We start from the raw sequence: 27,999 nt of genomic DNA, 5'->3' as shown, positions 1-27,999 counted from the left end.
AGATCCTCATGTTGGGCAAAGCTGCAGCGTTATAGCCCTTGAGCAGGATTGTGTTTTCGATTCAGCTGGCGGCCCCATCGCTGGTTGGTAGGGCGGGTGGTTTATCTCCAGCCGGTTTCGGTCGGTTACGGGGTCCCTGGGGCTGTGGTGATCCTTGGAAACAGGAAGTGGACAATTTTCAAGTCTGCGAGTCATAATGGCATCCACCAGATTCAATCTTCCTGGCGGCAGGACCAAGCTCCACCTTGCACACCCTCTGAGCGAACTTTAAGGAGCACAACGTCTCTCCCACGTTCCTCTCCAGAGAAGACACCTGAAATACAAAGTAAAAAAAAAAAACAACTATGAAACTGGATTTGTTCTCCATGCTGTATATCAGAAAGGTATTCATTTATTAATTTTCTGTACCCGCTTAGTCCAATTCAAAGCGAGAAGGGGCTGGAGTCTATCGCATTAGACCCATTATAATTCTGCTATCCTCTTTTAATGTTGTATTCTGTAACTTGTGTTCTGTTCTGTACACACAACATCCACTGCTTGTCTGTCCATCTTGGGAGAGAGATCCCTCCTCTGTTGTTCTTCCTGAGGGTTCTCCCCATTTCCCCCTCTGTTGAAGAGGAGTTGTTTCTTATCCGATGTGAGGGTCTAAGGACAGGATGTTGTGTTCCTATATAGCCCACTGAGGCAAATTTGTGATAATGGGCTACACAAATGAAATTGGCTTGACTTATCACAGCAGCCATTGGGTTTAAGCCAGTGAGAGACCCTGAACAGGTCCCCTGTCCATCACAGAGCCCATAACATACACAATCACTCACTCACCTGTGTGCTATCTAGACTCACCAAATCCCTGGTGTGGGCAAGCGATCCTTGGCGGATGTTAGCAAGAGCTAGCTAGCTACACTTTAAAAACTTCCTGTAAAAGAATCCGCCCCCTCACTTCTGCCTAAGAGCCAAGTGAACGCGCAAACTGGTTGACCGCAAGTAGGGACCAATGGAGATGCCGGCTGATAAAGAACTCTCCCGATTGGCTTATAAGAAGCAGGTACAGAGAAAACGTTCTGTCTCAGTTTGCAGCATCTAGGGCACAGAGACCGCGCCTATTTCTCACTGCATCTGTATACTTGATAGCTGTCGGGATGTAGAATGAGTTTGACCAAATATTATAAAAAGTGTTCACCATTAAAATTGCTGATGGCCATTTTAACACTCTTGTGGGCTGTGGTAGGAAACCCATGCAAATGCTGCACAAAAGGAACTTGGATTAAACCCAGGATCCTCTTGCTGTGACACAACAAAACTTGCCGCCAGGCTACGTTGCGATGGCCGGAGGGTTACACGTTTCCAGATGTATTTGACCCTACCTGCACGACCATGGCCGTCTTGTTGCCTTTGCCCAGAGAGTCCTGTAGTAGATACGTAAGGCGGGAGTTCCTGAAAGGGATGTGTGTCTGCCGGCCCCTCAGAGCCTGGATCACGTCTCCCAGGGCCAGCAGGGAGCGGTTGATATTCTGGGCTTCCTTCAGCCTCTCCCCCTCGGCACCAGACTTCCAAACCCGCTCAGACCCGGCCAAATCCACCAGGTTCAGCTTGCCTGAGAAAGGAAAAGCGGGAATCGCTCAGCGGCAGTGTGGTGGTTAAGAACCCCATCTCTGGATTTGCTCGTTGCCTCGGCTGGCCGAGACCCAAATTCCAGCAGAGGCGTGTCCCCTTTGACCCCTTTAAGCCCACCACCTACCCCCACCCCTTTTCATGTACCTCTCACATAACTCTCAATGGAGATGATGCTGTTGGTTTATAGTGTTGGTTTTTCCTCGTGTTGTTGGTGTACATGTTCCTGTGTGTCATGGCTAACGAATTTCCTCTTAAGGTGATCAGTAAAGTTCATCAATCAATCAATCAATCAATCAATCAATTAAACAAAACTGAGGAAAGTGGACTCTCTTCTTTAGTAAAAGGCATAATTTACTCAAGCACACCAAATATAGTTTGACTTAATACAGGGCACATATTTTTAACAGGTTTTCATCCTTTTATACAGGCACTACATTTGGACTAGGAATGACCATCTCTGTCTTACTTGGAGTAACACGGGATGATGCACACATTTGGAATCTGAATTCCCTACATAAAACCAGTGCAAGTAACACATAATGTCCATGTGGTAATAATGTAAGAGGCATCGAGAGCAAAGGAAATGCACGATTACGGGCCTCTGTTCAGTAATTGCAGTTATACAGTAGTCACATTAAAGAATATGACACACAAGAGATGATATTCTTGAGAACATAATGCAGATTTATATATTTTCTTTGGTGCTGGCGCAACGTTTCATAAGAATACACTAATAATTGACCAGAAAAAAAGAAAAGAGTGGATATGCTGGTGGATACCAGCAGTGGGGTATTTGTGTTATCTGGGACCGACCTGTGGTCTTGGTCCCGCTGGCCAAGTCTGTTCCCAGCACAGTAATGCAGAGCAGAGCGTGGGAGCGGGAGCTGTGCTGGTTCATCTGGGTGCCGAAAGTGATCCTGTTTCGGCGCGCCATCGCCAGGATCTGGACGAGCAGCAGAAATAATCAGAATAAAACCTCAGCAGCAGATTATGCCGATTATGTTCCTGCACAGGACGTGCAGATGTGCGAGTTGCACCAAGAGGGAGAAGCGTCAGCTTTACCTTCTTGATGTGCTGAAAGCTCTTGACCTCGATGACCCTGAGGCCCGGCACATGCAGCTGACCTGTCCCATCTGGGTTGATTTTTATGTCCAGTTTCTCCCCGTCCTTACTGAGCAGGTCCCTGTTAACCAAATAAAAGCAGCAATTATTTTTCCCATCTGTGAAACTGTAAGGCACTCTGTGCAGACATACTACATATTTATATGGGATTTCATTTTTTTCTGTATATATATATATATATATATATATATATATATATATATATATTCATCCCTCCCCAGCTATTTTATTTACTTGTCTCGGGCACTCAGATACTCTCGTATAACCATTCTTGGGTACATCTTTCTCCGTTTTCATGTTGGCATGATGTGTTTGTGTTCTTTGTCCCGAGCTTCACACCGAGTCCAATTCCTCGTCTATCCGACTGCAGAGCTTACTCACAAACTTAGATTAACTTATTGAGCCCGTAAAGGATATCCGAAAGGGACGGGAGCCGTACCTGAGCACCTCGTTGTAGATCTCCACAGAGCTGACACTGACGGCGTAGGACCACATGTCCTTCCTGTCCTCTATCTCGCTGAAGAGGTGTTTCAGGGCTCGCTGGTTGATACCCGGGTTCTCCGCGCTGCCCTGGAAGTCACAGTTGGAGGAGTTGCGATGACACCGCGCCAGAATTACAGATTAAATCATGACCTTGATGATTCGTAAGGACGACGGCCCATTTTATCTCGCGCTCTCGGGCGACCATAAAAAAGCCTTTTGTGTGGCTCTAAAGGTAGAGCGTACCTCCATGGTGTACGTCTTCCCTGAGCCTGTCTGTCCGTAGGCAAATATGCAGACGTGGTAACCATCGATGCAGGAAGTCACAAGAGGTTCAATCTCCTGGAAGACCTGATGGTAATAGATTAAAAGTTATGTCCCAGTTAATAATGTCGTTCATGTATTGCTCATCAGAGGTGAGGACTCAAGTCACGTGACTTGGACTTGAGTCAGAGTCAAGTCACAAATTTGATGACTTTAGACTTGACAAAACTGAAAATACAACTCGACTTGGAGTCTAACGCCGGTGACTCGTGACTTGGACTTGGACTCGAGCCTTTCAACTTGTAAGACCTGATACCCTCTCCAAGCCCAAAGATAAAACGCCAATCAACTCCTCGTTTCCATAACTACAGAGCCACTTTGAATCATTTGTAGCAAAGACCAATTTTAGAAAGCGTTCGTGATTTGAGTAAATTCCGCATGGTAATTATCACTCTGTTGTTGAAATATTTAAATGCCATTCAATTCGATGAAGAGCGCATAATTACTTTTTGAGGACTTGAAGCTCAGAAGTTTAGGACTTGGGACTTGGGAAAACAATGACTTGGTCCCACCTCTGTTGCTGACACCCGCTCTTTCTAATTCAAGGTTGTGTGTGGGGGGGGGGGTCCCAGGGGGTGCACCTGAACACTATTTGTATCTTCCCGTCATTTGAAAGCGAGCCCTACCTCTTCCTGTGTAGCTTGAGGGTGGAAGACCTTGTCCAGTTCAAAGACTCGACTCTTTCCTTTGCTCATCACGTTCAGGGCCGATTCGTTGTTGGGGTCCGTTGTCACGACGACTGACTGGCCGTCCTCGTGCTGGTCCTCCTTCAGCACGGGCTTTACGCGGCACAGCACCCGGATGTTGCCTAGAGACACAAGGGTGCACATGAGTCTGGTTTGTTGATTTGTATGTCATGCGGGTCAGTCACCAACACCGACCCCCCTCCACATCTACCCCTGCCTGGGTCCGAGTCCTGCCCCAACGCTGCCGACCAACACAACCACATGCATGCACAATGGAGCTGAAGCTAACAATTATTTTCACTGTCAAGTGACGTATTGATTATTTTTTCCCAATAACTGACTTGTCATTTGGTGTATAGAAAAGTAATGACAAATGCCCCCCCCACCCCACCCCCACCCCAGTAACATCAAGTTCCTAGGAGTGCCCCTGCTGGATGACCTGACCTCAACCATTGACACTTTGGCCATCGTCAAAAAGGCCCACCAGCGGCTCCATCCCCTCCAGAGACTTAAAAGGGGCAAGCCTCCCCATTCCAGCCCTCGCCACCTTCTCCAGGGGCACCACTGAAAGTACTCTAACCTACGGTCTCGCCTCCTGGTTCGCTAACTGCAAAGCGACCGAACGACACCAGCCGAACAGGGTAACGAAGACAGCTAGCGAGATCGTTTGCGCCCCTCTCCCCTTCCCGTTGGAGATTTGCGATCAGCGCTGTGGTCGCAGAGCCTCCAGCCTCAATGAGGACCCCCACCACCCCCACCACCAACCTGTTCTCCCCCCCTGCCATCTGGGAGGAGGTACAGGAGCATCTGTGGTCAATCCAGCAGGATGCTAAATAGCTTCTACCCACAAGCAGTCAGGATCATTAACAAACGGTGTCCCCACACAGGGTCAAGCCCCCCCCCCTCGCCCCCATCAGTGCTGGTCACTCGTTGACAGACACCAGCTGTCGCCATTGAACTGAAATGGCACTTTAATGGACTGTGTTGTTAACTGTTCTGTTCTCTGTTTTTAGTGGTATCGTTTTTAGGGAATTTTTAGGTTTATATTTTTATCTTTTCTGTTGCGCTGCTGTGGGCTGGGAGAAACGGCATTTCGTTTTTTTTATGTATGCAGGTACATAATGAAATGACAGTAAACTAAATCTTGAACCTTGAAGTTCCCAGAACCAAAAGTGATCTCAAAGCTGTTTAGTCTGACCAGCAGGCAAAACAACCCTCAAGTGGTCATTTTATCATGAAATGAATCACAGAAAGGCAAGCAAAGTGTAGTATTTGTGAAGATGTAATAAGCATCATCTCATCTCGTCTCGTCTCATCTCATCTCATCTCGTCTCATCTCGTCTCGTCTCATCTCGTCTCATCTCATCTCGTCTCGTCTCATCTCGTCTCATCTCGTCTCATCTCGTCTCATCTCGTCTCGTCTCATCTCGTCTCATTTCGTCTCATCTCGTCTCATCTCATCTCATCTCGTCTCGTCTCATCTCGTCTCGTCTCATCTCGTCTCATCTCATCTCGTCTCGTCTCATCTCGTCTCATCTCGTCTCGTCTCATCTCATCTCGTCTCATCTCATCTCGTCTCGTCTCATCTCGTCTCATCTCGTCTCATCTCGTCTCGTCTCGTCTCGTCTCGTCTCATCTCGTCTCATCTCGTCTCATCTCGTCTCATCTCATCTCGTCTCATCTCGTCTCATCTCATCTCATCTCATCTCATCATCAGCCGCTTCTCCGGGGTCGGGTCATGGTGGCAGCTAGCTAAGTAGGGAACCCCAGACATCCCTCTCCCCAGCAATGCCCTCCAGCTCCTCCTGGGGGACCCCAAGGCGTTCCCAGGCCAGATTGGAGGCCTCCTAATCAGACGGCCAAACCACCTCAAATGGCTCCTTTTGACGCGAAGGAGCAGCGGCTCTACTCCGAGCTCCCTCCGGATCCGGGGAGGGCTGCAGACTACCACAGGCCTCCTCCGATACACGTGGAGTCGCCAGCCGCTTCTTTTCACCCGACAGTGAGGAGTTTCGCCAGGGGGACGTAGCCCCCAGTTCACCCCCCCCCCACCGAACAGGCACCCCGACTGACCAGAGGAGGCGCTAGGGCAGTGACCAGGACACACACCCACATCCGGCTTCCCACCCGCAGATACGGCCAACAGTAAGTATCCCAGACAATTTTTGGGTCGGCTCCATCCTTGTCTTTAAATTCTAAAAATAAATCGGTTTGATCAGGCTCTTTGATCTTTCTGAGGGGGAAGTCTGTCGATCATTGGGCTTAACGTACAACCCCCCCCCCCCCCGTTATCATATTGGTGCAGTCCATATCAGCAAGTTGACCAAGTAAAGATGAAGGTATGACATTTTTGGTGCAAATTTAGTTCAAATGATTTTTTTTTTTTACCACAAATTTCAGCTTGTCCATACCTTTAAGCTCCACCAGCTGCTCGTGGTACTTCCTGCGCAGCGCCACTTCCTTCCTGTACTTCTCCAGAAGATCTTTGTTGGCCTCCGACATTTCACTGATAGCTGCAGAAATCTGCAGCGAAGGCAGGGGGGAAAAGATGGTGACGAATTTTGTTGCTTCAGTTGACTCACGTTAGGGAATTTATTTCCAGCAAGACAATAAAGTAAACAACAATAAAACAACAATAATCTCAAATTCATCTCTCTATCTGTGCATGTCTGTCTATCTATCTATCCGTCTATCCGTCTGTCTATCTATCTATCTATCTATCTATCTATCTATCTATCTATCTATCTATCTATCTATCTATCTATCTATCTATCTATCTATCTATCTATCTATCTGTGCATGTCTGTCTATCTATCTATCCGTCTATCCGTCTGTCTATCTATCCGTCTATCCGTCTGTCTATCTATCTATCTATCTATCTATCTATCTATCTATCTATCTATCTATCTATCTATCTATCTATCTATCTATCTATCTATCTATCTATCTATCTATCTATCTATCTATCTATCTATCTATCTATCTATCTATCTATCTATCTATCTATCTATCTATCACAAGGTGCTGACCTGTTTTTTGGCTTCGTTGATGGCGGCTCCATAGAAGTCGGAGAAGTTGCGGACCTGGCTCCTCAGGCTGGCGTAGTCGGTCTTCATGGAGCGCAGGTTGGGAGGGAGAGCTGTCAGACGCTTCTGTAGGCCTGCCAAAGAAAGAAAGTAAAAAAAAAAAAAGTATGTCAGTGATATGTTCACATACTTAGTATATTATAGTTTACAGAAAAAAAAATATTTATCTATACATGTTGCCCAAGGACCAACATTTATTTATTTATTTGGTTGTTATTTTTAGGGGGGGGGGTCAGGGATACTGGAAGGGGTTTTACTTTTTTCTCCAAAAGCAAACATTACAACTTGCTATCAGTGCACTGTTTATCTGTGTAAAAAGGTCAATTTTTCTTATATATATAACAAATATTGATTGATTGATTGATTGATTGATTGATTGATTGATTGATTGATTGATTGATTGATTGATTGATTGATTGATTGACCCAACACTGATTCTGATACATACGGATCATTTTCTGCGAGCTAGTAATGACCTTCTCCATGCAGATTTCTTATTGGTTCGCCTGACTTGGCAAATACCACCCGGCCACCCACCCCCGACTAAAGGATGTTATTTGTGGTTTGGGGCGACTCACTGAAGAACTGGTCCTGCAGGCTCTGGAAGTGTTCTGCAGAGCAGTTCGCTGCCGCCTTCACCGCCTCCTCCTTCTTCTCCTCTAGGTGGCCGATCTCCTTCAGCAGCTCTTCTCTCAGCTTGCTGATTTCTCGCTCGTAGGCTGCAATCTGAAGGTCCGGCACAAACCCCCCCCCCCCCAAATCAATCCTTCAGTTATCAGGTTTGGCGTTTTTGCAAAGTGGGATATTTCAAATTCATCTTTGGGTTCTTCTGATACCTTGTGCTGGAGGTTACAGCTGTATTCGTCAGATTTCCTGATTTTCTCCTCCAGGTCCTTGCAGCGTTGGTTCTGTCTGGAGAGCTTCTCCGACAGGAGCTCGCTCCTCTGCCGAGCTTTCCCCAGCTGCTTTAGTGTGGCGGGCGACTCCACCTCCACGGTCTGGGTGACGTACTGGGCGAGAAGAAACTTCCAGTTAGGACCGTTTACGGTTCAGTCGATGAATAATGGACATCGTCGGAAGGGGCCGGTGTGTCGGGGCTTTTCCATGAAATGCACATTTGGTTCACTCATTCTCTGGACCCAGTTGATCCGGTTCTTGGTCACAGGCGATTGGGAGCCTGTTCCAGCCGGTACTGGGCAAAAGGGACACCATGGACCCGGACAGGTCAACGGTCCCATTCATACCCATCCATCCATTATCCAAACCACTGATCCTGCTCTCAGGGTCATGGGGATGCTGGAGCCTATCCCAGCAGTCATTGGGTGGCAGGCAGGGAGACACCCTGGACAGGCCACCAGTCCATCACAGGGCCCTCCCCACACACACACACACACACACACACACACACCTAGGGACAATTCAGTACGGCCGATCCACCTGACCTACATGTCTTTGGACTTTGGGAGGAAACCAGAGCCCCCGGAGGAAACCCACGCAGACACGGGGAGAACATGCAAACTCCACACAGAGGACGACCCCCAAGGTTGGACTACCCCGGGGCTCGAACCCAGGACCTTCTTGCTGTGAGGCGACCGCGCTAACCACTGTGCCACCGTGCTGCCCCATTCATACCCATCCATCCATCCATCCATCCATCCATCCATTATCCAAACCGCTCATCCTGCTCTCAGGGTCGCGGGGATGCTGGAGCCTCCTATCCCAGCAGTCACTGGAGGAGTCATTGGAGGAGTCAGAGTGCTGGGATAAATACACATTTCTTATGTAACTCCTGTTGTACAATCCTATTTCCCTCTATCCTAGTTATCACTTCTCGACTCTCTATAGGACCTGCCATCAGTATTTTTGGGGGGCCTCTGTAGCGACACCGCTGTTCAGACTAGTGTTGGAAAAACCCTCGCAGGTAACCAACTCACCTTGACCGCCGGCTCCTTGCCTCGCTCTCGATCCAGCTCCAGCTGCAGCTCCCTCACTCTCTCCTCTCGCTTCTTCAGCTCCTCCCTTTTCCTCCACTCGCTCTCCTCGCTCCTTCTCTCCAGCTGGGACAGCTGCTCTGCGCGCTGCTGCAGAGACGTCTCCAGCTGCTGGACCCGGCTACGCAGCGTCTCGTTCTCCTGATGGACGGACGGACGGACAGACAGACAGACAGACAGACAGACAGACAGACAGACAGACAGACAGACAGACAGACTGATAGGTTGATCGAGTCAGCACAGCCACGGCAGTTTCTGTCCGCAGGCTGCTGCTCCTCCGACGTCTTCTCAGGCTTTATTTTGAAACACACGAGGGTTTTTTGATGGCCGCCGGGCAGCCTTACCTTGACCAGCATGGAACTGGACTGGGAGGGGATGACTGACAGCTGCTGCAGGAGGCCCTGGGTGACACTCAGGTTCTGCTTGAGACTCTCGTTTTCCACTGACAGACACAGCACCCGCTTCTCCGAGTCTGTAGCTCCCTGAGAAAGAGACGGATCCATCAGGGCGGGACACGTCCTCCTGCTCCGTGGAGAAGCCGCGGGGCGGGATGGACCAGCTCTCCTTCTAGTCCGCGGGCCAGAGGCCAACATTTCACTATTTCGTCCAGCTCAGGGGGGCAAAACTTGATTGGGATTTTTGATTTTTGAAAAGGTACATGTCTGTAGATGACGTTTTGGTATGGTAGCCCTTCCTAAGTGGTAGCCGAGTCACGGTTATCAGCTTATGACGTCAGTAACCCCTAATCGTAAATCCAGTTTTTCGACACTAGTGTATATCTGGTTAAAGCTCATTCGCCTCCGTTATTTGGACCGACATATTGCAACAGGATAATTCTCCCCAAGGAGCAACTTAGTCATAGCTACCGCCTTTCAGTGACACCATTCGGGATGCAAAGAAGGAAATAAGAACTATACATTTAATACACCTCATCTTCATCTTCATCATCATCATCATCATAGTCGACCAGTTTCACATCAACCTCTACATCCTCCTCCTCCTCCTCCTCCTCCTCTCTGATTGGTGCAGGTCTGTAGCTTGCACATTTCTGTGCCCTTCAGGGCCTCGCCGCAGGCCAACATTTCACTCGTTTAAAACCCAACACGGCGGCTCGACGACTTGGCAGGTGGGACGTGTCCTTTCAGCTGATCCGGAGAGAAATGGGGATGAATGAAGGCGGCGGCGGCGGGCGGTGCTTACCGAGGCGTTTCTCAGTCTGGACAGCTCCTCCTCACGCTCCTCGATGCAGCTCTTCAGCTCGTCGATCTGTGGGGGGTGGGGGGGAGGGGGGGGAGGAGAGCACATCTCGGTCAGTTTTCATCTGTGGGGATGGTTCTGGCAAGCCTCTCACTCTGCTTCATGCAAATTAATATTGAGTGTAAACACAAAACAGGAAAGAAACGGGATGTGAAGATGGACAGACGGAAAGAAGCAGGTCCGGTGGCCGTAGGAAGGAGGAGGGGATCCTGTACAGGAATCCTTATAACAGTATGTGGCCCCATAGCTACTTCAGACCTGTGGGAGACCGGGGTCTGACATGACCTGGTGTGGTAATGAGGTAATATCAGTAAATCTAAGTTAGTATCTTAAGCGGTGCTTCACCGGGCCACAAATAGCAGTCGAAAGGGGACCTGGTTGGTCCGTCTTTCTAGTGTCTTCACTGTCCTAAAGACAACGTAGGTATCGATGCTGTGATGCTGTGATGCTGTACGAGGGCAGGCTTTCTTCAGTACATTCAACACACAACTAGCAGAGTTAGAGAAGAATCACACAATGAGCAGCGAGTACAAACACCTCCCCCTCTCTCCTTTCTCTCCACTCTCCCTCTTTCCACTCTCTCTGTCTCTCTCGCTCTCACTCCATCTCTCTCCACTCCGTCTCTCTCTCTCTCCACTCCGTCTCTCTCTCTCCACTCCGTCTCTCTCTCTCTCCACTCCGTCTCTCTCTCTCTCCACTCTGTCTCTCTCTCTCTCCTCTCCCTTTCTCCACTCTGTCTCTCTCCACTCCATCTCTCTCTCTCCACTCTGTCTCTCTCCACTCTGTCTCTCTCCGCTCTGTCTCTCTCTCTCCCCTCTCCCTTTCTCCACTCCGTCTCTCTCTCTCCACTCTGTCTCTCTCTGTCTCTCTCTCTCCCCTCTCCCTTTCTCCACTCCATCTCTCTCTCTCCACTCTGTCTCTCTCCACTCCATCTCTCTCTCTCCCCTCTCCCTTTCTCCACTCCATCTCTCTCTCTCCACTCTGTCTCTCTCTGTCTCTCTCTCTCCCCTCTCCCTTTCTCCACTCCATCTCTCTCTCTCCACTCTGTCTCTCTCCACTCCATCTCTCTCTCTCCCCTCTCCCTTTCTCCACTCCATCTCTCTCTCTCCACTCTGTCTCTCTCTGTCTCTCTCTCTCCCCTCTCCCTTTCTCCACTCCATCTCTCTCTCTCCACTCTGTCTCTCTCCACTCCATCTCTCTCTCTCCCCTCTCCCTTTCTCCACTCCATCTCTCTCTCTCCACTCTGTCTCTCTCTGTCTCTCTCTCTCCCCTCTCCCTTTCTCCACTCCGTCTCTCTCTCTCCACTCTGTCTCTCTCTGTCTCTCTCTCTCCCCTCTCCCTTTCTCCACTCCATCTCTCTCTCTCCACTCTGTCTCTCTCCACTCCATCTCTCTCTCTCCCCTCTCCCTTTCTCCACTCCATCTCTCTCTCTCCACTCTGTCTCTCTCCGCTCTGTCTCTCTCTCTCCCCTCTCCCTTTCTCCACTCCGTCTCTCTCTCTCCACTCTGTCTCTCTCTGTCTCTCTCTCTCCCCTCTCCCTTTCTCCACTCCATCTCTCTCTCTCCCCTCTCCCTTTCTCCACTCCATCTCTCTCTCTCCCCTCTCCCTTTCTCCACTCCATCTCTCTCTCTCCACTCTGTCTCTCTCCACTCCATCTCTCTCTCTCCACTCTGTCTCTCTCCGCTCTCTCTCTCTCCACTCTGTCTCTCTCTGTCTCTCTCTCTCCCCTCTCCCTTTCTCCACTCCATCTCTCTCTCTCCACTCTGTCTCTCTCCGCTCTGTCTCTCTCCGCTCTGTCTCTCTCCACTCTGTCTCTCTCCACTCTGTCTCTCTCCACTCTGTCTCTCTCCACTCTGTCTCTCTCCGCTCTGTCTCTCTCCGCTCTGTCTCTCTCCACTCTGTCTCTCTCCACTCTGTCTCTCTCCACTCTGTCTCTCTCCACTCTGTCTCTCTCCGCTCTGTCTCTCTCCACTCTGTCTCTCTCCGCTCTGTCTCTCTCCACTCTGTCTCTCTCCACTCTGTCTCTCTCCGCTCTGTCTCTCTCCACTCTGTCTCTCTCCACTCTGTCTCTCTCCGCTCTGTCTCTCTCTCTCCCCTCTCGCTTTCTCCACTCCGTCTCTCTCTCTCCACTCTGTCTCTCTCCGCTCTGTCTCTCTCTCTCCCCTCTCCCTTTCTCCACTCCGTCTCTCTCTCTCCACTCTGTCTCTCTCCACTCTCTCTGTCTCTCTCGCTCTCTCTCCATCTCTCTCTCTCCATTCTGTCTCTCTCCACTCTCTCTCTCTCTCTCCCCTCTCCCTTTCTCCACTCCGTTTCTCTCTCTCCGCTCTGTCTCTCTCCACTCTGTCTCTCTCTCTCTTTCCTCTCTCTCTCCACTCCCCCTCTCTCTCCACTCCCCCTCTCTTCACCCCCCCCCTCTCTTTGTCTTTCTCTCCCCTCTCTCTCCACCCCCCCTCTCTCCACTCTCTCTCCGTCTCTCCCCTCTCTCTCTCCCTCTCTCCGTCTCTCTGCAGAGTGCATGTGATGGTGTACCTCACATGTGCTGAGCACGTGAAAGCAGGGCAAAACGGGACAGGCGGGGTAGAGAGAGGGGAGATAGTCTTAATTAATCCTTCATAGGCTCTTAGTTAATTGATTGCGGATGTCGTTGCTTCCTCGGATGGACCGAAAAAAAAAAGAAAAGCTGACACAACACCCTATTTTACAAAACAAAACATGGAAATGAAGCATTCTTTTGGGGTCCCCATCAACACTATAGTAGGGTTGGTCATCTGAACTCCTTTGCCATATGAATGTTTGTTTCTCCAGACAGAACAAACTCAGATACACAGAATATGGGTCTAAAAACTTCTTGCAAGAGAGCGTCTGTACGCAGACCCGCGGACCGACCTGCTGCTGGAAGGCCTGTATGCGGGAGTGCCGGTCCTGTTCGTTCAGTTCCAGCTCGGAGCGCAGCAGCCGGAGCTCTCCTCTCAGTTTGCTCCGTTCACCTTGCAGGCCGTACAGAGATTCAACCAGCCGGTGAACCCCAGCCTGGGTCCCCGCGTCACCGCCAAACTCACCTGGGGGCCATGAGAAACACCAGCACAGTCAGTCTCACCGGTACCATCATCACTAATATCATCATCATCATCATCATCATCATCATCATCATCACCAACAGCAGGCTCATCTTAGTCATCGTCCATTATCATTACTGGACTCCGTTTAATACTAGGCCGTCCAGAAATAGTGGCAGCCTACATCCCCCGACCTCTTTTATATATTTAGGGCTCTCCAGTCAAGTCTGGGTACCGCAGCACACCTGTATGACTGGACTTGTGCGTTAATATTCATGAAGGACATGGAGTGTGCACTTAAAGCTCTTTCACGCATGTGTAGTCACGGTGCATCACAGAGGAGGGAACATGACTGCTGCAGCGTTACCGCTTTTCTCCCCCCCCTCCCCCCGGTGTCAACGGAGACTTCCTCACCCCGCAGCTCTCACATCGTGCGCAGCCTCCTCCATCCCAGTGGACTGACTTGGAGAACCAGGATTCCCACGTTTTTCTTCATTAAAGCCACAACATCGAAGATTTGTATGCAAACATCCAGACGAGGTTTACATCTGTTCACTGTACGTTAGGTTTCAGCTTGAAGGCAATGCAATTTGATTGATTGGTTGATTGATTGGTTGATTGATTGATTGATTGATTGATTGATTGATTGATTGATTGATTGATCCAGACAGCTTCTTTAGTTCTGACACCGGGCCACGCCTCTCTTTGAAAGCAGACATGTTGATGTCACTCACCCGGGCCTACGGATTAGGTTTCTTGGCTCGCCTCAGATCGGCGCCTCCGCCTTCTCCAGTCGGTTGCGGAAGTCTGCCGTTTAGCCGAGTCGGTCATTTTAAAAACCTGGATGGCGTTTCTTCAGGTGACCTTTTTTTCTGTTGAAACGGGGAGCATGGTGTGAAAATTGCGTCACTTCTTGTTGACCGGCAACCACCGGGGAGGGAAGCTGAAACCAACGTGGAAGTTGCACCATACTGGGTGGCTAGCTCCAAAAACTATACAGTCCACTGAAGTCAGGGAGCGAGTTCCCAAACTTCTACCTTTAAATACAACGTTTTCAAAAAATTTTTTACAAAGTTTATAATTCCTGGGTGTCAATCCCTAATTTCATGCCTGGCACACAGCGTGAGGCTGGCTACTTTGAAATTCATTGTTCTGTTAAAGATGTCCCTCCATCCATCCATCCATCCATCCATCCATCCATCCATCATCCCAACTGCTTATCCTGCTCTCAGGGTCGCGGGGATGATGGAGCCTATCCCAGCAGTCATTGGGCGGGTGATATTAAGGGTTAAAAAGTGCCACATTGAGGCGTGTCTGCCTTGATTGATAGGTCTGTCAACCTGTCTGTCAGCGAGGTGTCACTAACGCTCCACCCCGTTTCCCAAATTTGGATTTTCTGGCTCCAACTGGGAAGATGGCGGCAGGAATAAAAGCCAAAACTGTTGGCTTCAAAATTCAGTCAAAAATCAAAAACCAGTGGGTGATGTCACAGGCAATACATCCTTTTTCATAGTCTATGGGAACTGAGGGCGTCCGGGTGGCGTAGCGGCCTGTTCCGTCGCCTACCAACACGGGGATCGCCAGTTCGAATCCCCGTGTTACGTCCGGCTTGGTCGAGTATCTCTACAGACACAACTGGCCGTGTCTGCGGGGTGGAAGCTGGAAGTGGGTATGTGTCCTGGTCGCTGCACTAGCGCCTCCTCTGGTCGGTCGGAGCACCTGTTCTGGAGGGAGGGGGAACTGGGGGGGAATAGCGTGATCTTCCCACGTGCTACGTACCCCTGGAGAAACTCCTCACTGTCAGGTGAAAAGAAGCGGCTGGCGACTCCACATGTATGGGAGGAGGCATGTGGTAGTCTGCAGCCCTCCCCGGATCGGCAGAGGGGGTGGAGCAGAGACCGGGACGGCTCAGAAGAGTGGGGTAATTATGGCCAGATACAATTGGGTGGGGGGGGGGGATAGGCTATGGGAAGTGTGCGCCCCAATCTACAGCTCTACATAGCAGAGTACAGAAAGGGCCAACAAACAGGAAATATACCAGTGTTTGGCTTTTACTCGACTACATCATTCATTTGAATTTCCTAAAAACATATTACTAAAGAAAAAGTTACGGATTGCAACTTTAACCCAGGCCGTCCCTGCAGGGACGGGGACCGTATGGTATGGTACGCGTGCTTCACCTGGTTGACCCCAACACACCCCCAATAGAAATCTGGGCGGCCCTGAGCAACGTGTGGTTGGCCGTGTCGCAACGGTGCAGTGGGAGGGTGGAGACGGGTGGAGACGGGTGATACAGCGGAGGAGAATCCGGGGCAGCCCAGACGAGGGAGAGACTCCGACTTCTGCACCTCAGAGCCATTAGCATGAACGTGACTCCAAGAACCGTGGGGAGAGGGGGGGTACGGGTTTTCATATTCAGCTGAATATTTCATATTCTAGACAGAGCTAACAGTGCCAGCGACGTTATTCTCCTTTCTAGTTTGCAGTCTAGATATTGCTTTAAACCGGATCATTGCAAATGTTGTCCTGAATGATATTTGTGTGGTTAACGTTGTTGGATTCAGGTTAGGTGGTCTTCATCAGGCACAGTTAAATTATTTCAAGTGGGGTAACAACCTATTTACCACAGACCGGGCCAGTTCTCTACACTCATTCCGAACTGATATATCAATTTAGCTTAATTATTTCAATCCATTTCTTTTACTTTTACAACATGTTAGACAAGTTAATGTCAGTGCTGTTCACTCAGTATGGTGCAGCTATTTCGATATTTGGGGGCCTCCTTAGGAGAATGGAGTATTGGATAGGGAGTATGTTCTACGGGAAGTTGTGCAGTTATAGACGCCTGCTGTTCGGCTTTTCTTTGCCTTTATCTTTTTCCCCTGGGTTAGTGTTCGAGGAAGGGGTCACGGGGGTTGTAAGGGGGTGCCGACTGCCTTTGAAATAACCACACTGAACAGAAGCTTTACACTGACATTCATTTTGGCAGAGATTTGTTGTACTTTTGTGTGCTTTGCATCCGATGTCCGGCATATGAATCGCACACCATTCAAGTGGTCTTTCTCATGTTGCATTTACACTTCATTCCATCCCTATGTACACATACTAGGCCTACTAATACGTATTTTTGTCAGCACTAACCTTAATGGCTAATTCCCATAACGTTGAGAACATGCCTGTTAGGCTGATCTCATAGAATGTGAAAGGTTTATATGGGCCAGTAAAGCGAACAAGGGTTTTTTTTCCACATCTGAAGGGACTGCATGTCTGCAAAAAACACATTTTACGTGACTTAGACCAAAACCAATTGCGTAAATCTTGGGTGGGCCAGATCTTTCATATTAAATTTAATACAAAGTCCAGAGCTACAGCTATATTTATCCACAAAAAAATCCCCTTCTTTATCCCTGACCCACAGGGTCTTTATAATAACTGGGTCCCTGTCCCGAAGTCTACACCCCCAACTGGGATGATGCTGAATTTGTAACCAAACTCTGTTCTCTTTTTCCCAGTCTTAATACTCGCTATTTAATCCTAGGCGGGGACTTGAACTACGTGATTGACCCCAAACTGGACCACTCCATTCCTAAAAATACACTCCCCTCTAAAATGTCCAAAGCCATATCATCATTTAAGAACCAAATGGGATATGTGGACCAACGGAGACTTCTTTACCCAAAGGCTAAAGAAGAATGTTCATTCTTTTCTCATGTGCATCACTTGTAGACTAGAATAGATTTTTTTTTCCATTGACAAGACACCTCTCTCTTTTGTTGAATCAGTAGAATATAAAGCCATTGTGATCTTGGATTATGCCCCTCTCTTACTAGAATTGTCCTTCCCATCTGCTTCCCCCCCCAACACCCTCTATGGGGCTAAATTCCTCTCCATGATCAGGCAAATCATTTTGTGATTATATAACCCCTTCTATTGACCACTTCTTACAAACTAACAAAACTGATGCTGTTTCTCTTTCATTGCTCTGGGAAACATTGAAAGCTGTTCTCAGGGGCTGAATTATTTTTTTACTCTGCTCGTGCTGTTAAACAGCGCAGGATCAAAATGCAAGAACTGACCGAATCCATTTTAGACCTTGATCGGCAATACTCAGAGACACCTACTCCAGAGTTATACAAAAAGAGATTGGGCCTCCGGACAGAATTCAGTTTACTATCTATCCATCCATCCATCCATTATCCAAACTGCTTATCCTGCTCTCAGGGTTGCAGGGATGCCGGAGCCTATCCCAGCAGTCACTGGGCGGCAGGCGGGGAGACACCCTGGACAGGCCGCCACTATCTACTGCCAAAACAGAAAAACTGTTGCTCCATACATGTGGTACTTTTATGAATATGGAAAGAAGGCAAGTCGGCTCCTTCCTCATCAAATAAAATGTAAATCTGCATCACGCATGATTTCCCAAATTGTGGACTCCTCTCAAAATTTAACTCTCTATCATTCTCTGTTATCATTAATAATACATTTTCATCTCATTACTCCGGCCTGTATACATCAGAAGCCTCTAGTGACATAACACCCATGAATAATTTTCTTAATAACTTAGAAAGTCCTACCACTAGCACAGAATTAAATCTAGAGTTGGACAAACCTTTCTTATTGGAGGAAACGGTAAGCTCTATTCAAAGTATGCAAAATGGCGAATCCCCAGATCCCGGTGGGTACCCTAATTAATTTTTTAAAATGTTTTCAAATAAACTAGCCCCTCTTCTTTTGGAAATGTTTGATGATGCCATTTCTACAGGCTCTTTGCCTCCAACATTGACCCAAGCATCAATCTCACTTTTGTTAAAACCTGGCAAGGAGCCTACAAACTGTGCCTCCTCCCGTCCTATTTCAACTTTGAACGTGGATGTGAAAATACCGGCAAAAATGCAAGCAAGCCATTTGGATACCGTTTTGGTGGATATTATTTCAGTGGACCAGACTGGTTTATGAAGGGCCGCCACTCTTTTTCTAATGTACACTGGCTCCTAAATGTTATTTATTCCACATCTCCATCGGATGCCGCAGAGGTAGTTATCTCATTAGATGCAGAAAAAGTATTCAACAGGGTGGGATCAGGATATTTATTTGCTGTCTTGGAAAAATTTGGTTTTGGGGAAAAATTCCCCTCAATGGTCCGCCTTCTCTAGTCCTCTCCACAGGCTTTCATCTGTACCAATAATTTACATGATTCTCCATATTTCCCCCTCTCACGAGGAACTCACCAAGGCTGCCCCTGATCACCTCTTTTATTTGCTATAGCCATTGAACCCCTCTCCATAGCGTTAAATGCGTCCCCATTGATTAAGGGCATTCGTCGTTGGGGTATTGAACATAGTTTGTCTTTTTATGCAGATGACCTATTACAAACCCCCATTCCAATGAAGTTGGGACGTTGTGCAAAACGTGAATAAAACAGAATACAATGATTTGCAAATCCTTTTCGACCTATATTAAATTGAATACGCTACAAAGACAAGATATTTAATGTTCAAACTGATAAAAATTATTGTTTTTTGCAAATATTCACTCATTTTGAATTTGATGCCTGCAACACGTTCCAAAGAAGCTGGGACAGGGGCAACAAAAGACTGGGAAAGTTGGGGAATGCTCAAAAAACACCTGTTTGGAACATTCCACAGGTGAACAGGTTAATTGGAAACAGGTGAGTGTCGTGATTGGGTATAAAAGGAGCATCCCCGAAAGGCTCAGTCGTTCACAAGCAAGGATGGGGCGAGGTTCACCACTTTGTGAACAACCGCGTGAGCAAATAGTCCAACAGTTTAAGAACGTTTCTCAACATACAACTGCAAGGAATTTAGGGATTTCATCATCTCCAGTCCATAATATCATCAAAAGATTCAGAGAATCCGGAGAAATCTTTGCACGTAAGCGGCAAGGCCGAAAACCAAACATTGAACGCCCGTGACCTTCGACCCCTCAGGCAGCACTGCATTAAAAACTGACATCATTCTGTAAAGGATATTACCACGTGGGCTCAGGAACACTTGGGAAAACCATCATCAGTTAACACAGTTGGTCGCTACATCTACAAGTGCAAGTTAAAACTCGACCATGCAAAGCGAAAGCCATATATCAACACCACCCAGAAACACCACCGGCTTCTCTGGGCCCGAGCTCATCTGAGATGGACTGACGCAAAGTGGAGAAGTGTGCTGTGGCTGACGAGTCCACATTTCACATTGTTTTTGGAAATCATGGACGTCGTGTCCTCCGGGCTAAAGAGGAAAAGGACCATCCAGATTGTTATCAGCGCAAAGTCCAAAAGCCAGCATCTGTGACGGTATGGGGGGGTTACACCAGCGGGGCTTCATAGTAAAAGAGTGCGGGTACTAGACTGGCCTGCCTGCAGTCCAGACCTGTCTCCCATTGAAACTGTGTGGTGCATTATGAAGCGCAAAATACGACAATGGAGACCCCGGACTGTTGAGCAACTGAAGTCGTACATCAAGCAAGAATGGGAAAGAATTCCACCTACAAAGCTTCAACAAGTAGTGTCCTCAGTTCCCAAACGCTTATTGAGTGTTGTTAAAAGGAAAGGTGATGTAACACAGTGGTGAACATACCCCTGTCCCAGCTTTTTTGGAGCATGTTGCAGGCATCAAATTCAAAATGAGTGAATATTTGCAAAAAAACAATAAAGTTTATCAGTTTGAACATTAAATATCTTGTCTTTGTAGTGTATTCAATTGAATATAGGCCGAAAAGGATTTGCAAATCATTGTATTGTTTTTATTTACGTTTTACACAACGTCCCAACTTCACTGGAATTGGGGTTTGTATTTCATGTCACTGACCCTGTTGCCTGTGTACCAGAAATATTAGATATATCGAAAAACTTGGCACTTTCTCTGGATATAAATTGAATTTCACAAAGAGCGAGTGTTTTCCGGTTAACAACTCGGCATTAATAATCAACCAAGGTGAGCTTCCTTTTCATTTTTCTAAAACCTAGTTTTAAATACCTGGGTATAAAAATCACTCATTCCATTAGACCTCTTCATAAAGAGAATTTTACAACCCTGGTGGAAAATGTGAGATCAGACCTGATTCCTTTATCTTTAACGGGCAGAGTTCAATGTGTGAAAATGAATGTTTTGCCCATCTTTATCTTTTTATGTGTTTGCCTCTTTTTCTGGCCAAACCTTTTTTTCCTCTCAGTTGACAGCTTGATCTCAACCTTGATATGGAGGAGCCGCATTCCACGCACAAATAAATCTCTGCTTCAGAGAAATAGGTCAAAAGGGGGCTTAGCTCTTCCAAACTTTATGTTTTATTATTGGGCAGCAAACATCCAAAAGATAATTTTTTGGCTACATCATCCAGACATGGACTGGTGCTGCATGGAGGCTGACTCCTGTTCGTCTTCCCTTCTAGCTCTTGTTTGCACCCCCTTACCGTCATCCCCCTCCTGACGTACCTCTAGCCCCATTGTCAAAGCCACACTTAAAATTTAGACACAATTTCATCAGCATTTGAAATTTTGAAATTTCTCCCTGCTGGGGTCTATTTGTAATAATCACTTGTCCCTCCCTGCAAGGCTGGATGCTATTTTTGGGCAGTGGAACAGAAGGGGACTAAAATATTTTAGTGACTTTTATATTGATGGTACCTTTGCTAGCTTTGAGACCTTAGCTGCTAAATGTAACCTGCCCAGCTCAAACCTTTTTCGATATTTTCAAATACACCCGTTCCTAAACATCCATAACCCACAATTTCCAATATTACCACCCACGTCTGGCACGGACACACCCCTCTCACGCCTAGAAGACTCATCTCACAGATCTATAATCAAATTATATCTTTCAAAGACCATACATCTTAGCAATATTAAGTGTGCCTGGGAGAAGGAGTTGGGTACAGAGCCTGATGATGACTGGTGGGAGAGGGCTATTGCATGCGTCATCTCCTCTTCCTCCTGTGCCCGTCTGAGGCTAATCCAGTTTAAGATTCCACATCTCATCTCTCTTTCAAAATTTTACCCTGAAGTAGGTGACAAGTTTGACTGCTGTGTCCAATCCCCAGCTGACCTAACACACATTTTCTGGTCATGCCCTAAATTGATAACTTTCTGGTCCTCCTTTTTTTAAATAATTTCTGAAGTCATTGGAATGTAGGTCCTACCTGGTAGCTATTTTTGGAGGGCCAGCCTTAGTTGAAAACTCCACATCGATGCAGCTAAACATGATCACCTTCAGTTCTCTTCTTGCAGAGGGATACTACTTCTTTGGAAGTCCCCTGATAAAGGACATGATGATGTTCCTTAAACTAGAAAAATTTTAAATTTGCGGATCAGCGCAGAAATTTGACTCTACTTGGCAGCCCCACTTATCTTACTTCGACCAACTAACAGTGCTTCTCTATGATTAAGACCACTCGTATTATTTGTATTATATATTTTAATTTTAATCAGATGCTGTGTATCAGTGTACACTACTATACTTATGGTATATGAGATATATTTTTCTCCAATCTCTAAAATGTATGACATCATAAAGCATGAATGATGTAATCAGAAACGACTACTAACAGTTCATTTGTACACGGTGCTCTGTACTCCCTGTCCCTCAGCTTGGTACTTATGAGATGACTGAATGCATCTTATTGATGTAAAGCTCTCTAACCTTTTCCTGTTTGTATTTTGTAGTTTTTGTTTTATCTTATAATTATTACTGTAATTCATATTTTTTAACCTTTTGTGCATCGGCAATGAGTGAGGGTTGGGTGGGAGGGGGCTGGGGGGTATTACCAAAATATGGAGGGACAATCATTTCCATTTCCATTGTATTTGTATGGTTTTTTTTGTACACCCGATGGTCCTTCCAATAAGATATTAGTGGGGGGAAAAAAATACTAAATACTGATTAGATTGCAATATAAATGACGCATTGGTTCTAAACAGATGTTGAAAGAGGCAAAGCAATCCTCCAACACCCAGTGCTGAGCACCACAAAACAGCCACTAGCCAAACCAGGCAACCTCTGCCTCATAACACTTGGATGTGGTCCTCAGGCTATTTATAGGCCAACACGCGTACACGGGGCAGGCTAGCATGTGCCAGGGCTTGTAAATGCACTAGCTGTGGAGGAAAGTAGCGGCTCTCATGGATATTTTATTTATGTTGGAAAGCAACCGAGTCACTAGCGGAGTGCCACAGTCTCTTGCCAAGTAGCCATGTATCTTTATCCTACACATAATGAGAGGCAGTATGTTTCAGACGCGCCACTGAAGACACCCACACACCCAGCCACCTCCGGCCTCGTCCGAGGCTTCCTGGGCAGAGCCGGCCTTCAGAGGTCAGGGCAATTTCAAAGATGACACGCTGTGATGTCACCTTCGGTTTGAGTCAGTTTTATTTGTTATAGCCCATTATCACAGATTACAAATTTGCCCCAGAGGGCTTCACAGCAATGCAACATCCTGTCCTTAGACCCTCGCATCGGATAAAGAACAACGCCCTAAAAACACCCTCTCACAGGGACATGGATGTTACTGTGTATGTAACACACACACACACACATTTGCTCTTCTATACTTGTGAGGACCCTCACTGACTATATTCAGTCCCTAGCCCCCCAATGCTAACCTTAACCTGATCCCAATCCTAACCTTAAAATAGCTCCTTAGACAAGCGAGAACTCACCAAAATGACCTCACTTTGCAAAAAGGTCCTTGGTTAAAAACTAAGAATTGGTCCTCAAAATGATCGATGAACACACACACACACACACACACACACACACACGACCTGACATAACAAAGTGATGTAACACAGTGATGCTGGTGGGTCTGCCTCCTGTTCCAAGAACATGTGTTTGTGATCCAGACATCCAGAGCTTTGAGGTCGGTCACAGCTGTGCAGCCTCAGGCGGCCTGCTGCCGTCGTCTCTGATGCCAATTTGATTTACACCAACACACTCGCCAATCTAACCAGTCTGCTCATGTGCCGGTGAACTTTATTCTCTTTTGGAAGGGTACGCTGCACGTTCCCATCCCAAACCCAGACAGTCACCACTAAAATGACCACACCATGTAGGAATATCATGCAATAGATGTTTTTTCACCTCTTTTAAAGAACAAAATCCCTTTGCTGATAGTGAATCAACACGCCTCCTGTTACAACCTCTTCATCTTCATCTTTAAAGGAAAAAAAATACATGAAACAATACCTTAGAGCAGGGGTGGGCAGGCTGGCTGATCCCACGAATCAACCAGAAGAGTCCTTGCTGAGGAACTTGATGAGGAGACACAGGTGTGCAACTGCTTGGTTGGAACCAAAACCTGCACCCACACCGGCACCTTCGGGATAAGAATGCCCACCCCCGCCCTAGAGTTTCTAATGGCTAATTCATCCCTTGGGCGTACACCCACAGAGATAAAACCAATCTATGCAAATACCATTTATAAGATTATATTGAGAATGGCTTACTTATCAGCCCTCCTCCTCATGATCTCAAGCAAACTGTGACCTTAAAGCTGAAGACATTTAGTCCGCGGAGTATTTTTTGCTCCCCTTTTCGTGGTTCCCACTGACTCCTGTCCATCCCTTTTGGCTTCCGTTTCACATCTTCCTCTCTACAGCTAAAACAACGGCTCTCTGTCCTTTACCTCTCTCCTATCTTCTACATTATCCCGCCAAACCAACCCATCCACACCTTACTTTACCCTCCTCCTTTCTCTAATTTGCTTTTTCTTCCACCTCCAATGTTCCATCCCCCTCTTTCTCCCCCTCCCTCCTTTACCCTCGCTCCCCGGGCTGGGGCTCTGCTGCTGGCTGATGGCCTCCTCCAGGCTGCTGATGATGCTCTTCTTGTCCCTGAGGCGCTGACGGTAGGAGGATCGGAGGGCCTTCATCTGCCGGCGGTGCTGGACACGGTGCCGCTTCAGCTGGACTCGGTACTGGTCGGCCTGCTGCTGCAGCTGCTGGAAGTGGGAGTACTGCTCCAGAAAGCTCAGCAAGTGGGACATCACCGCCACCAAGGGAGACTCTGTCAACTGAAGGTGACAAAACAAGTATATATATATATATATATATATATATATATATATATATACACATATATGTGGGTTTTGCACACGGCTGTGTGTAAGTTCCAAGTTGAGGCATAAACACCGCCACAGTTCAGAAACTCAATTCTCTTGGGGTGTCCTGGTAGTCCTGCTAGTTAAGTGTGCACCACCTATGCTCAGGCCTGAACGCAGCATCCTGAGTTCAAATCCAGCTCAGCTAAATTTCCTGCCCCCCCCCACCCCCTACCTTTTTCTCCAAAATTGTATCCGGCCAATTACCCCACTCCTCCAACCCATCCCCGGTCGTTGCTCCACCCCCTCTGCCGATCCGGGGAGGGCTGCAGACTACCACATGCCTCCTCCGATACATGTGGAGTCGCCAGCCACTACTTTTCACCTGAGAGTGAGGAGTTTCACCAGGGGGACGTAGCGCATGGGAGGATCATGCTATTATCCCCAGTTCCCCCTCCCCCCTGAACAGGCGCCCTGACCGACCAGAGGAGGCGCTAGTGCAGCAACCAGGACACATACCCACTTCTGGCTTCCCACCCGCAGACATGGCCAATTGTGTCTGTAGGGACGCCCGACCAAGCTGGAGGTAACATGGGGATTCAAACCGGTGATCCCCGTGTTGGTAGGCAACCGAATAGACCGCTACGCTACCCGGACGCCCCATTTCCTGTCTCTCATCACCAGAGGTGGGAAAACCAGGTCTAGAAAATAAAAGCCAGAACTGTGTATTTCCTCCACCCATCAGCTGATTTCTCTAACTAGCTCCTCTAACTAGCTAAAGGGTGGTGTTGTTTAGAATCAACTGGTTTAGCACATGGGTGGAGCAAATACATGGCTAAGATTTATCCTTTCTGGGCCTGGTTTCACCACGTCTGCTCCTCCCTGTCTGAAAGGCTAAATCATCCCAAAAATGTATCTGAAAATTATAATCCTTGATTCAGCTGAGCAAGAAAATGAAAATATGTCCTTCGAAAACCACATCCAAGGATGTAGGGTAGCACTCGCCAATTTGAACAAGGACAGGGACAGTGCCTCACAGTGCCAATTTATGTTGGCCAGCGAAACATGCTAACGTTTCGGGCCTGCTGCTACAGGCCTTCATCAGAGCATGAGTGTAACTAATGACATGTGATCTATATAGGGCTTCATAGTGGTCACACGATACAGGACATGAAATGGTCACATGACCAAAAATATATCCTTTCAGTCATGTTCACTTCCACAGTTCAGGAACAGAACCCCCGAACTGGACAGCTGCTGATTTATGCAGCTACTGCCGAGCCAGGTGCAAACCTGAAGGGCCGCTAACTAGCTCGATTACCTTTCCTGCTGTCTCCAGTTGTACTTGAGAGGCCCTCCTCTTCTCGGCCTCCTGCTTGAAAGACAGGAAGGCGCCCAGAGGAGTGCACGCCGGGATGTCCGGACTGCCGTCCTCATCTTCATCACTCAGAGAAAGGCCATCACTGTCACTGCTGCTGCCTAAGGTGATAATGACTCGCATTCACATCAGTGAGCAAAGGTATTCACGTTGTCGTTCAATTAGCATCAGCCATCGCTATAGTGACCGCCGATATGTCACATGACTTGCTATGTTACAGCCATTAGACATGGGTATGGTTATCAGACAGAGTTGTTCAGCACTCACTTGAATCACTGCACCTAGCGCAAGCTTTTTTTCTCATCTTGGGGGTGTGGCCATTTCTCCTTCTGCTCCCTGTTTCCATAGAAACATGTCCTGGCTCCTGATCATAGCAACAGACGTGTCGTGTTGATAGGCGAGACGGTGATACATGGTCAAAATGTTTACACAGCACATGAAACACGCGCACAGACGCCACCGCACAGTAGAGTCCCCGTGTCGTCACATGGCGTCTAATTATTATGCACAGGAAACGAAGGCGCTCTCCCATCTCTCACAGTGCCCACCGCCAATCTGACGGATGTGTGTGGGCCCGTGGAGAGACGAGCTGGATATTTGCTCACCCGGCAAAAGCCAGCTGAGGACCACGGGCCCCCCGCGGATGAGACTCACTCACCTCTGAGGCGGCTCCACACGCCCCCTCCAAGGATTCCTCCTCCTCCTCCTCCTTCTTGAAGACGGTGTAGAAGATGTAGACTAACAGCGAATAGAAGGCGTACATCTCCTCCGTCCCGTCCCACAGTCACCGACGGTGACAGCCTGACCGGGTAAGCACAAAGACGGAGTCACTGTCTCGCACCTCCACTCGCGCTGCAGAAAAGGTGGACGGAAGAAAATGCAGTGGCTGCTCTTTTCTTTTTTTTTGTATTTGCAACACAATAATATGAAAGATGGATGACAAACAAACGACAAAGAGGTCACAGCTAAAGGTGACGGGCTAATTTGTAACACGACTATTCGGATCCTGTCTGGTAATGCCAGCGGTTTTCTATAATTTGTTTGAATTTAATGTAATTATGCTCGTCTTCTTCTTCTCTCATCCTCCATCCCACCCCTTACCGTTCACATATCCTCCTCTTCACAGTGACGACGAGCCAACGTCCCACCGTTTTCCTGTGTTCATCTTTCACATTCCATCCGTTTATTTTCAATGACAAAGCCTCCCGGCGGCACCTCCTCCTTCCCGGAGTCGCAACGGCTCGTCTAATTCCCTCTCAGTTATCCCTCTCTCCTCCCCTTAACCTCCCCCTCCGCCTCCTCCCCACTTAGTGTCGTCCACAGGCTGCAGCTGCAGCGAGCATGCCCAGTGCAGCATCCCGGTCCTCTGCAGTGGCGAAGAGGTTGGTGATGAAGATTGATTTGGCTGCTGGAGCTCTCTCAGTCACACTTGCGGCCCGAGCCGAGAGACGGGCCAGGTCGTGGTGGCTGCTCGTATGGAAAAGACAAAAGAGCCTCTGTTTGTGTGTTTGCACAAGCACCTCGGTCTGATAAATGCTAACGCTAACACAACAGCAGGACGTGGTGCCAGGAGGGAGACGTCTTTCTGGCATTGTGACAGGAAGTTACATGACTGGGCTTTATTTGATCAACAGCGTAGTTATTTATCCGTGGACCTCTCTGCAGCTGGCAATCATGGGTTTTAGTTTCCCAGTGACATACGTACACTTAAAAATGACTGCAAAGCATCCCGTCGACGCTAATCAAAGCAATAAATCATAAAAACTGAACCGTCACAAAACCATTTGATCGTTTTGCCTCACTGAATCTACAGAAGTCTGCAACTAAACGCTACGGATAATGTACAGAACACCCTTGGGCGGAGCGTTCTCTGAATTTTGAGCAGCTCTTTGTCCCAGAGATGGGCACGCGGCCTTGGACCCGCTGCAGTGAAAACGCTGAGGCAGGTGTCTGCAACTC

General features: G+C 47.8%; 1 protein-coding gene across 1 annotated transcript; it reads right to left on the bottom strand.

Annotated features, from left to right (window-relative positions):
• Positions 1 to 178: 178 nt before the first annotated feature.
• On the bottom strand, positions 179 to 27,242 carry si:ch211-257p13.3 (kinesin-like protein KIFC3). Its single transcript, XM_056286640.1, has 20 exons — positions 27,142 to 27,242; positions 26,699 to 26,892; positions 26,308 to 26,404; positions 25,984 to 26,141; positions 24,383 to 24,635; positions 13,447 to 13,619; positions 10,504 to 10,569; positions 9,648 to 9,785; positions 9,247 to 9,444; positions 8,149 to 8,322; positions 7,891 to 8,038; positions 7,256 to 7,386; positions 6,638 to 6,749; positions 4,167 to 4,348; positions 3,463 to 3,567; positions 3,176 to 3,306; positions 2,677 to 2,797; positions 2,428 to 2,557; positions 1,365 to 1,594; positions 179 to 313 (listed from the first exon to the last, which is right to left on the bottom strand). Exons 2-20 carry the CDS (start codon positions 26,801 to 26,803, stop codon positions 179 to 181), a joined length of 2,787 nt encoding a protein of 928 aa, XP_056142615.1. The 5' UTR covers positions 26,804 to 26,892; positions 27,142 to 27,242.
• Between the last annotated feature and the right edge of the window lie 757 nt (positions 27,243 to 27,999).

The sequence above is a fragment of the Lampris incognitus genome, chromosome 9 (assembly GCF_029633865.1).
Source record: "Lampris incognitus isolate fLamInc1 chromosome 9, fLamInc1.hap2, whole genome shotgun sequence".
In the NCBI taxonomy this organism is placed as follows: domain Eukaryota; kingdom Metazoa; phylum Chordata; class Actinopteri; order Lampriformes; family Lampridae; genus Lampris; species Lampris incognitus.
This window is presented reverse-complemented; position numbering and strand designations above follow the sequence as displayed.